This window comes from Eublepharis macularius, chromosome 16 (genome assembly GCF_028583425.1).
Source record: "Eublepharis macularius isolate TG4126 chromosome 16, MPM_Emac_v1.0, whole genome shotgun sequence".
Taxonomy (NCBI): domain Eukaryota; kingdom Metazoa; phylum Chordata; class Lepidosauria; order Squamata; family Eublepharidae; genus Eublepharis; species Eublepharis macularius.
Genome location: NC_072805.1, coordinates 38,617,856 through 38,628,652, shown reverse-complemented (window position 1 = coordinate 38,628,652; position 10,797 = coordinate 38,617,856). Strand labels below are relative to the sequence as shown.

The 10,797-nt window shown below is 43.2% G+C and overlaps 1 protein-coding gene across 3 annotated transcripts in view; it reads right to left on the bottom strand.

Moving 5' to 3' along the window:
- Positions 1-9: 9 nt before the first annotated feature.
- Positions 10-10,797, bottom strand: part of ADCY7 (adenylate cyclase 7) — a 118,776-nt gene continuing 107,988 nt past the window's right edge. For 2 of the 3 annotated variants that reach the window (XM_055000658.1, XM_055000660.1), the window contains 7 exons: positions 10,675-10,756; positions 8,743-8,928; positions 6,693-6,839; positions 5,526-5,633; positions 5,223-5,337; positions 4,608-4,732; positions 10-3,776 (listed from right to left, as the gene is read on the bottom strand). In XM_055000658.1, coding sequence (XP_054856633.1) covers positions 3,639-3,776; positions 4,608-4,732; positions 5,223-5,337; positions 5,526-5,633; positions 6,693-6,839; positions 8,743-8,928; positions 10,675-10,756 — 901 coding nt within the window. In that variant the 3' untranslated portion in view covers positions 10-3,638. The remainder of the gene's footprint in view (positions 3,777-4,607; positions 4,733-5,222; positions 5,338-5,525; positions 5,634-6,692; positions 6,840-8,742; positions 8,929-10,674; positions 10,757-10,797) is intronic. The other variant, XM_055000659.1, reaches the window with a different exon arrangement.

Genomic DNA, 10,797 nt, shown 5'->3' with positions numbered 1-10,797 from the left:
TTGCCGTCTTTCAGCCAGGCATACGACGGGTGAGGCGGACAGGCCTCCTGCCGTTGCTGCCCATCTGCAGCTGGCCACCCAGCCCCATTGGGTTTTGTTTCAACAGGCTGTGCAATTTTGTGACCCCTGTTTTTAAGTAACCTAAAGGTATTTTTATCTTGTTTTATGCTACCATGTTTTATTCTGTTATGATGATATATATGTTGTGCTCCGCACTGCGGGGAGAGCGCATGATAAATACAAGTAAATATATAAATAAAATCTTAAAGTGACAGAATGAAAACAGCAGTTAGGAAACAGAAATATCCTACCTTTTAATCCAGTTTTTTTTTTAAAAAAAAATGCAAGGCAATAAACTTAAAACAGAAAACATGTAGCTCAGCGAGTTACCTTAAAGCAGTACAATGTGAACAGAAGCAATAAACAAAAATTAATGCTTACGTTTCACACTTCAGTGTCTGCGGCTGGCTTCATAGCTTAATTGCCAACCATAACAAAGCCTCAGTCAAGTGAGATCGTCGTGACCCTTCAGACAATGCGGATAAACTTGAAAAGCATTCTAGTATCTGTATTTTATTTTTTAAAAAATCGAATACAAACACACAACTGAAAGCAATGTATTACGTGTTATATTAATTCACATTAGCCTACAGCTGTTACCCAAAGGCAATTGCGCAAACTTCCTCATAGTGCTATCTAGCAGTTTTCTTTCTGCTGCAACCTGCTGTATTCAACCAAGACTTTTACAAGCTGTAACTCTGCAATAGGACCCCACTAGAAGAGATTTGTTCCTATTCTGAAACATAGGTGCTTGAGCCTCGGCATCAATTTAATTACACAGTAATTATAACAAACGCTACAAGGCAAAGCATGTTGGAAAACTTTGCAGTCGGTTATTCTCCACTCAGAAAAGCTAGAAATCGAACAACATATAACGAGTCCCAAATCCTCAGATCTGGAAGAAGTCTTGGAGTTAGTCTGGTAGGCTTCCACTATATTTCCATTAACTTATTTCCCAGCAAGCGGGCTGTAAAGTGTGATGCTGTATTCATTAGGATTAAATTTAATTAAAAGGCTTTCTACAAAATCTGACCACAAATAACATCATAACATTCGATTTAACATTCGATTTATACACCGTCCTTCAGGACAACTTAACGCCCACTCAGAGTGGTTTACAAAGTGTGTTATTATTATTACCCTCACAACAATCACCCTGTGAGGTGGGTGGGGCTGAGGGAGCTCCGAGAAGCTGTGACTGACCCAAGGTCACCCAGCTGGCTTCAAGCGGAGGAGTGGTGGAATCAAACCCGGCTCTCCAGATTCGAGTCCTACCGCTCATAACCACTACATCAAAGTGGCAATGCAGCCAATGGATACTTAATCACGTATAGGAAAACATAACCATATCAAAGTTTTTCATGTTCTTCGTTCTTCAGTTTATAAAGTACTCTGATGCAAAACAATTTGTGTTTCTTCCCCAGAATATGCACAAGTCACTGCTGTTAAATTTTTACATGGGGCACAGCTGTTTCTGTTTCCTTTTGTGAAAGGTTTCTCAGGCAAAAATACTTGTACGGAGAAAGTTTTCGGAACTAGTCCCGTGATGCATACTTTTCCATATAGGCTCCTGTATACATGATACCATTTGGGCAAACTAAACACTTCAAAAGGAGCTCCTAACTTTATTAGGATCTTCCCACGAAATACTTCCGGTTTCATGCAAATCTACTCAGCTATCAAAATGTTCCTGAAACCAACCTCAATCGTCTCCTTAGATTGGTTAGTTGGGCTGCTCAAAACAGGAAGTCAGTCTTTGCAGCTGTTTAACTAATTAGCTATTATGAAAACTGATGCAGATGAATTTCAATGTGGGACAAAACAAAAATGATTAAAAATTGTTAAGTTTTCAAACAAACCCAAGGAATATACACATCTTGAAGCATGAGGCATAGTAGTTTACCCACAGAGCAGCCACTTGGATGTGCAAGCAGAGTCCCGATTCGTGCTCTTCCATCTCTGTAAAAGGATCCTGGCAACCAGCCAAGATCCCTGGAATCTTAGAGAGCTGCTGCCAGCCGGTGAGGCAATACTGTGCTGCATGGACCAATGGTTTAACTCAGTATAACACAACTTCATGTGAACAAAAGGGATTTTAGAAACCCCAAGGTATCAGCATGCCTCACAGTAAACATTACACTCATTCTCCTTGTTGGTTTTTACCAAACCAACCAGAAAATGGTTGGTGGCATCTCAGCAGCAATGGAATCTGTCAGGGAAACTATTGGGAAGGGAGAGCTCCCTTTGCCATACGAAGGCTTGGATCCAGTGACAGACAAGCATAAATAGACTTAGGACCCTTCTGCTCACACAAAATCATGTTTTACACCTAGCACTTTCCTCCCTATATATTATAGTGCCTAGAAATTAGTTGCGCAAGATCTTAGTGCAAGTGGAAACGTGCGCGGTTACAGTAAGTTTGACTTAGCACAAGCAGCTACCATGGTCTTTTTTGTGTGTTTTTACTTGCGCATGTGGAAATTTTGCGCTGGATCCAACACCCAAAAGCTTGCCACAATAACTGTTGGCATGCTTCTGATTCAGTATTTCATTTTCTTGTATATAGTGCCCTAGTGGGCGTACCATAAAAAGAGGCAAAAGCAGGCAGGGATGCAAGATGACTGAAACGAAAGGGTTATTCTGTGGAGGCAAAATGGATTGAAATCCAGTTGTGGAGAATACCAGCACTGCAGTTCTTCTAGAACCAAGGGCAGATTGCAGGATTGAGTTGAATCACAAAAGGCTTTGCATGCCCCAGGGTCCCACAATTTCAGTCCCTGGAATCGCCAGCTAAAAAGATCTCAGCAAGGTTGAGAAGGGCAGCAAAGAGAAACTGCTGCCGGACAAGAGTAGACAGCACTGGGCTATATAACAGTCTGACATGTTCAACTAAGCTTGATCAAACTGAGTAGGTCAATACTCAACAGGTGCAGCTTAAGAGGAAGGGGTGTGGCTACACAACTAAGATCAACAATGCCATCCAGAGATTTTTCTACTTATACCGCTGGGTGTATCATGAAAACCTGTTACTGTTACCATTTCAAAAAGTCTAATGTCCAGATCTATACAAACTAGTTAGCACACAATCTACTGAAAGCTCTTCAGATAAGATTTCCTTCTGTCCAGGAGAATGTAACACACTGAAAAGGTATTTGAGTTTTCATAAAGTCAGAGGTCTTCTGTAAGTGCAATACTGTTAAGCAAGTCTAACAAAGGAAGAGGCAGTTGAATGTTTTAACAAGACAATTGGTTCAACTTTGAATCCACAAAGGTACGCAAAGGGAGGGTCACTTTATGTCCCATGTTGGCAGGGAAAAGGAGGAGACAATCCATGGATAAGAAATTCCCCAACTCGCATGGAAATGGGGGCAGACATTGTAAACATCCTTTGAGAGCTTCCTGCACTCTGAACCGGAGCCCATTTCTTGAGATGCGTTAGTAGTACTCTTCATAGTACATCTGGAATAAGCTCCTTAACATGAGGAGGCAAAGTTCTTAGACTTCACAGAAGGGAAGCTGGTTAAAAACACGATGTGAGAGACAACTGGACCAAACTTCTCAGCAGTTTCCCCTTTGAATCAAAGCACTTGTGATTTGGCTGTATCGGTGCAGACAAAGTAAGTCCTTAACTCTCCCTTTCCCTTCACCTTAATGAGTCCTCGACATTCACAGGCATACCCGAGGCTCTCGAGTATTTTGCATGTCTCTTCTGTAACCTGTGCACAGAAAATGAGAGTTAAAAGACCCACGAAAAGGAGCATCACACCACAACAGAAGCAAGAAATGAAAACTGCTGTCCAGCTATTGAAATAATTCTTCAGTTTGCTTTGAACAGCACAAAAACCTTCCTTTAAAAGGACAGCAATAGCACATCACCTTAAAAATGGTGATGGAGCAGGCCTGAGGCACTCCCCTGGCCAAGGACAAATACGGGGTGTTCCAACTAAGAAGGCCCTAGATCAGGGAACCTCTGCAAGAGCAGCCAGCAAGGGGCCTCCTCAAAAGACCCTAAATGTTTTTTTTGGGGGGGGTGACAGTCTTACCATTCTAAGATATAAAAGGTAAACCGTGTTGCCAACGGCTCACTTTTTATCGCTGTGCAGGCGCACTCACAGGGATAAAAAGTGAGTCGTTGGCAACGGACTTATCTGGCTGCAGGAGCCCAGACATAGAGTCCGTGCCTACAGACTCAGCCAGGGCACAGGGGGAAGTTACCCGAGCATGGGCCACCGCCAGAGCAGCCAGCAGAGCGCCGCCGGTCCCTCTGGGGCCTCAGCTGCTGGCCTATGCAGTGCCAGGGGTGGCACAGGCCTCCTCAAGGCAAGCAGCAGCCAAGGGAGTCGCAGACACTGGCCCAAGGGGCAGCAGGGGCAGCGGGAGCTTCAGCATGGAGGGCCGAGTGTGCAGCCAGGGCACCGTTGTTTCTACAACAGGCTTGGTTGCTAGTTCATCAATCAATTGTTACACCATCATTGTGCTTGGCACTGTCCAAAGGACTTTGCCCCCAAAGGAATAACTTAATCACTGCACAGACTCTCTCTCTTTACCTGGATTTTTCCGAGTTCGCCAGTGCTCTCCATTCTGCTGGCAACGTTGACGGTGTTTCCCCAGATGTCATACTGCGGCTTGCGAGCACCAATCACTCCAGCTATCACGGGCCCATGGTTTATGCCTGGGCAAGGAAGAAAGGAAGAAAATGTTCAGTGGCTGAGCATCGAAAGTGGAAGAGCATCTGCTCGGCTGGCAGAAGGCCCCAAGTTCAACCCCAACATCTCCAGTTAAGGATCAGGTAATAGGTGACATACAAAACCTCTGCCTAAAACCCTAGAGAGCTGCTGCTGGGCTGGTCTGAATAGACGATACTGACTTTGATGGACAAAGGGTCTGATTCAGTAGAAGGCACCTTTGTGTGCGTGTACGTGTGTGTGTGTGTGTGTGTGTGCGCGCGCGCAGAATGAAAGCTAGGAGGAACAGACATTCTGGCATTGCCTGTTCTGGGCCACAGAACTTTAACATGAAAACTTCAAATTAGGGCAAATGCTCTCTTGGATCTTGTTCCTGCACTGGACTAGATGGTCCAACCCCCTGCCCAATGCAAGGGAGAAGAGGGAAGAGGAGAAGAAAATGCAACCTTTTGGGAAGGAGAAGAAAATGCAACTTACCCACTCGGAGGCGGAAATTGTTGAAGGAATGCCTGTTGATGCCGTCCAATTTCGTCATCAAACCCAGCGCAAACTCCACCATGATGCCAATCTGAGCATGCTGCCTCTCTTGATCCTAAAGGATTCGGAAGCGGGTGGGGTGTTAAAAGAACTTTAGAGCTCAGACACGACAGGAATGCCACCCTCTTTCCGAGGCAAAGCAGGGACAGCAGAAACCTCCATTAAAGCAGCGCAACGATTCAGCCAAATAACATGCACCCTCTACACAATTCCCTTGGGATGGTATTTCATGAAGTGACATACCAGGTTGTTCTCTTGGCCTGGTGTAACTCCAAGCCCCGATGCCGCCATATACGTGCTCCCAATAGTCTTGATTTTTTCAACACCACTGAATTTAGGCTTTAATAGCAGCTGTGTGGAAAAGGGAGAAAACAAAACAAGAATTCAGCCTCAGTCAATTTGCAGCCTTATAATCGGAATCCAAATTCCACAAGGATTGTAGGAATAAGATGGAATCCCAGAACTCTTTCAGAAGGGTTCTTTTTAGACACTCTGATAGGACTTGCCCTGATCTAGATAGACCAGGCAAGCCCAGTCTCATCAGACCTCAAAAGCAAAGCAGGGTCAGCCCTGGTTAGTACTTGGATGGGAGACCTCCAAGATGCAGAGACAGGCAATAGTAGACCATCTCTGTTAGTGTCTTGCTTTGAAAACCAAAGCAGGCTTGCCATAAGTCAGCTTGGACTTAACGGCACTTTCCACAACCACCAATAGGATTTCAGACATTTGAGTTCAATGCTCCAACTATGCATAATAGAATGTGCATTACATGCAATCCTCTTGACATTGCACCATCGCAATTTTTTAAGAATGAGGCAATGCGCATATATTCCATGCAAACAGAACCCCAGATTTTTGAGGGAAAGGGTTTGCCCATACCAAAGCTATACGTGGAAAATACTTGTATTTCCCTGTGCATAAAATGGTAACCACATATATTGGGAGGATCAAGCGTAAAGTATACTCCTGTTACACACAGTTGGAACATGTATATGTTTTGGTACAGATACTCAAGTATAAAATACATGCATCTCTTGTCAAGACTGAAGAGTGTGTGTGCGTGTGTGTGTTTAAATTTGGCACAAATTCCCAATTCTTTCCCAGGATTTTTTAGCGACAGAAATGTTAAACATGCTGATACGCTTTTCCACACATGACAAAGGCAATTTCCAAACAAGCAAATTAAGTACTACAGTTCATGCAGCTGAAAAATGAGAATTAACATCAGTCCCTTTGGCACAAGGTCTGAATGTGACTCTTGGCCCAACAGCCTCCCATAAATATCTGAATAAGGAATATCTTTGCTGTAAAAGGGTCAGAAATAGGTGAAGAATGTGAATTCATAATTATTATTCATTATTATAATTCATAGCTACTCTCAACAATAAAATGAAACTGAACCAAAAACACCTCATCAAAATCAGCAATGATTTCATTCAGCAGGCGGAGACACTCCAGTCCTTCCTTGTTGACGTCACACTCCGTGTAGAACACCTTGAAGTCCGGAACGGAAGCAAACATGACGCAAACACAGTCATAGGACTGATGGTACCAATCCTGCAGGGAATGGAGTAATGAGGTTTCATATCAGTGGTGCTTACAACCATCCTTGGAGACAGAAACCAAATCAGAGGCCAGCCTATGGTTGGCCACAACAGGAGCAAAGCCACCATGTTTGAATTTGTTTACAATTTATTTTAATGGGAAAAGAAGGTATATCAGAAAGAAGGGAAGGGGGAGAAACAGCATGGAGAGAGAGAAGGACCAGGCAGAGATTTATACATATGTAAAAAGTGGCTAGAGAGAACTTCTCCCTCTTCCGTAATAATGGAACTTCCCGGAGCTAAGTTTGCTTGATCTTATTAAAACAGTCAATCCTGAGAGCAACTGGTGAATTATAAGCTAACATGCCTAGGAATTTCAACAGAACGGATGGGGAGAGTAAAACTTGACAAGTTGAGACATCTGATTGAAACTCATCTAAAACATCTGGAATATAAAAGTACATCAGTAAGATCAAGAGGAGTTTGCTCAGCCTTCGCAGCTTGTATCCCAGTGTATTTTTGTGATTTGATAGTTCCTAAATATAGATGTGCCTTTATGCTGGCTCATCTTAATGCTTTACCATCTGCAGTGTTATCAGGTAGATATGCTGGTATTCCATACTGGGAAAGATTATGTAATTGCAACCCTAATTGCATTGAATCTATTGACCAAGTACTCTTTAAGTTACCCTGACTTTTAAAAACTTAAACCAGAGTTGATTTTTCCACTTTGTGCACAGAGCAATAAAAGTATTTCGCTTCTTCAACTGCTGAGACTTCTAGGCTACTGAGCAGTAAAGACAGAGGGGTTACATACAGGGCCGCTAGATTTTTGGCTGCTGTTATAGAAATACGGAAACATTCTAAAGCAACGGCGTAAACTTTATGTGGCTAGCTTTTATGAATTGCCTAACCATAAACTCTCAGCAGCTGTTCAAGACCACTAAGTCGAAGGAACAGTAACAGAAAAGAAAGAATAATAGAACTTGGGAGCACTGAATGAAGCTGACCAGCAACAGATTCAGGATGGACAAAGGGAAATACTTTACTCAAGAAGTAATTAAAATTGTGGAATGCCAGTGGGAGTAATGATGGCCACTAACATACCATATGACTCTAAAGGAGGATTAGAAAAATTCATGGAGGAGAGGTCCATCAATGGCTGATTCCGCACACGTTGGATAATGCACTTTCAATGCACTTTATCAATCGTTGGAGGTGGATTTTTCGTTCCGCACACAAAAAAATCCGTTCCAAATGATCTATAAAGAGGACTGTATCAGGCATCTGACGAAGAGAACTTGATTCTCGAAAGCTTATGCTACAATAAAATTGGTTAGTCTTAAAGGTGCTACTGGACTCTTTTTGATAAAGAGGATTGGAAGTGCATTCTCCAACGTGTGATGACAACCGGTCACGATGGCTAAAGGGAACTTCCATATACAGAGTTGTAAATCTTCGAATATCAGCTCTACGAGGCAGCATCAGGGAAGGCCTTTTCCTCTGTGCCCTGTCTGTTGGCCCTCCTGACATAAGATGCTGGACTAGATGGACTCCGGGTAGGGTTGCAAACTCTGGGATGGTGAATTCCTGGAGATTTGGAGGGGTGGAACTTGGGGAAAGGATGCGAAGGGAGGGACCTTAGGAAGGCCATAGAGTCCACCCTCCAAAGCAGTTATTTCCGCTAGGCGAACTGATCTCTGTCGTCTGCAGATCAGCTGTAATTCTGGGAGATCTCCAGGCTCCAGGCTCCCCCTAGGGGTTGGCAACCACTGATCTGAACCAGCAAGGCATCTCTTGTTCTACAGGTGAAACAGATAAACTCTGATGAAGACTAGGTTGAGGGACTTTCTCAAATGTGAGAGCTCTCAAAGGTTAATAAACAACAGTCACCAAGCTGCAACAAAAAGACGTACAGTCAGATGCTTAGTGCTGCCGTTCTGTACCTCGGTCAATTTGTCCCCAATAAAATGGGCAGCGACATGGGCTGGAAGAACATTTTCCAGCAACAGCCTGTTGACATTCTCCATGGTTTCAAACTCCTCGTGCTCTTTTTTAAATTTATTCTTTTGTAGGCAGTCTAGCCGGCAGTAATAGTCTATCTGCAAACAAGAAGAAGAGACGGGGAAATCCATCAGCGTCACCACCTGCTGCAATCATGCATACTGTCGACATACAATCAAGACAGATGAGCTTCTTTAGAGATCCAGTGGAATGGGTTTATTATCCACAGGCTTTTGCAACATACAGCGCTCTCAAATACGGTGCGCATTAAAACAGTAAGCTTTACACGGCAAAAAGCGAAGAAAAGGATTTGCGAGCATCTCAGCAGGATCAGCGAGACGGGGTCTTTGCAGGCCGAGGTTTTCTGGAATACTCAACCAAAGGCAGATGACTGAAACTTTAATAAGGATCATAACTGTAATATTTCACTCGTGTGGAATGTTGATTCCCTAATGTCTTTGTAGCCGTTTCCCAGATGAACTGGAGATGACATGTGAAAACACATGTTGCTGCTGGTATAAACTCTTCTGTACTTTTGCTGGCTTCCCACTGGTTCCCACTGCAGGATTTTATGTTTTCCTGTTCATGTATTTCATGGACAGTTAACCCTTCTAAGCCTACTGACTTCAACTTGGTTTAGGACTGCATTCGAAGCCACCGCTGTGCCTTAGACCTTACAGAATGGGAGCCCAGACAGACAATTCCTTCCTTCCAGAGCTTTAAATTGCCTTTACAAGTGTTCCACGTTTTTGTTCTGTATGTCATGTCACACACACACAAAGCCATAAAGCACAACTGCTCACCTAAAACAAACGGCAGTAAGCATCTCTTTGCCCAGACAGCATCATTACAGTCTAATCTGCTCCCCTGAGCCACATTTCTATTTTAAACTGTACTTAATTATTTATCCCAAATCACCACACCGATTTCCCCAGATTGCTTCAGCAGTCATTCATCACCATTGTTATTAATGTTAATATTCTGGCAGACTTCAGCCACATACGACGCTTCCCTTTGTTGGCTACACACAGGGAAAGGGCTGCTTGCTTGCATTCCCAGACAACTCCATCTGCCACAACTTGCTAACAGAATCCTCATGCATACGGAAAGCCCTGGAGTTCTCTGACATCTAAAGTCTATCAAGGATTAAACCGCAATGTAAGTAAAAACCACACACGCCTTTCCTTTCTAGGTATCATAGAAAGAAAAATTAAGAATCCATTCCCACATGTGGCTCATACCGCACTCAACGAAAGGGCAGTTTTTAAATGTGTTTGCTAGGGTTCTAAGAACCAAAAAAAAGTGGTTCCTATCAGATTTTTGAACTGATCGATATCCAAAATATATGCACAGGGAAGCAGAGGATGGTTATTTTTATTTATGCCGTCTTTCCATCACATACAACTCTCAAGGTGGCTTACGACAAACCAGCAACACAACTGGCAGACAGATCCACGTCCTCTTTGCCTTCCTACGACCAATGCTCTAACTGATGTTCCTACTTCTTTGTATAGCTGCAAAAATGCTCCCACACCTTCCAGAAATACATTGCCAAGAGGACACTTAGCAGCCAGATGTTTCAGTCATGGCAGGGCTGGGACTGCATCCTCCATGCATGCCTAAATTACATGCATCAGTAAACTGATTTTGTGCATTTCTCAGATGCATGCTAACGGCAGGAGAAGGGCTGAAAAGCACATGTGTGAATTCAGCCCTGAAGAAGGCTGATTTTAGAAATGCTTTTCAACTTTTCTGCAATTTATCAGGAACAGAGAAATCAAAAGCACCATGCAGTAATCATAAGGCTAACAACAGATCCAAGAGAACAATACTGGAATCCGTACCTGTTTTGACAGAAGAACTAGAGTAATGTAAAACAATGCCAGGTACAAATTGGTCATTGTTCTTGGGTCTTTCATAATAAACCTAAAACAAAAGGATAACACAGGGATTTGTTTTAGTCTTTT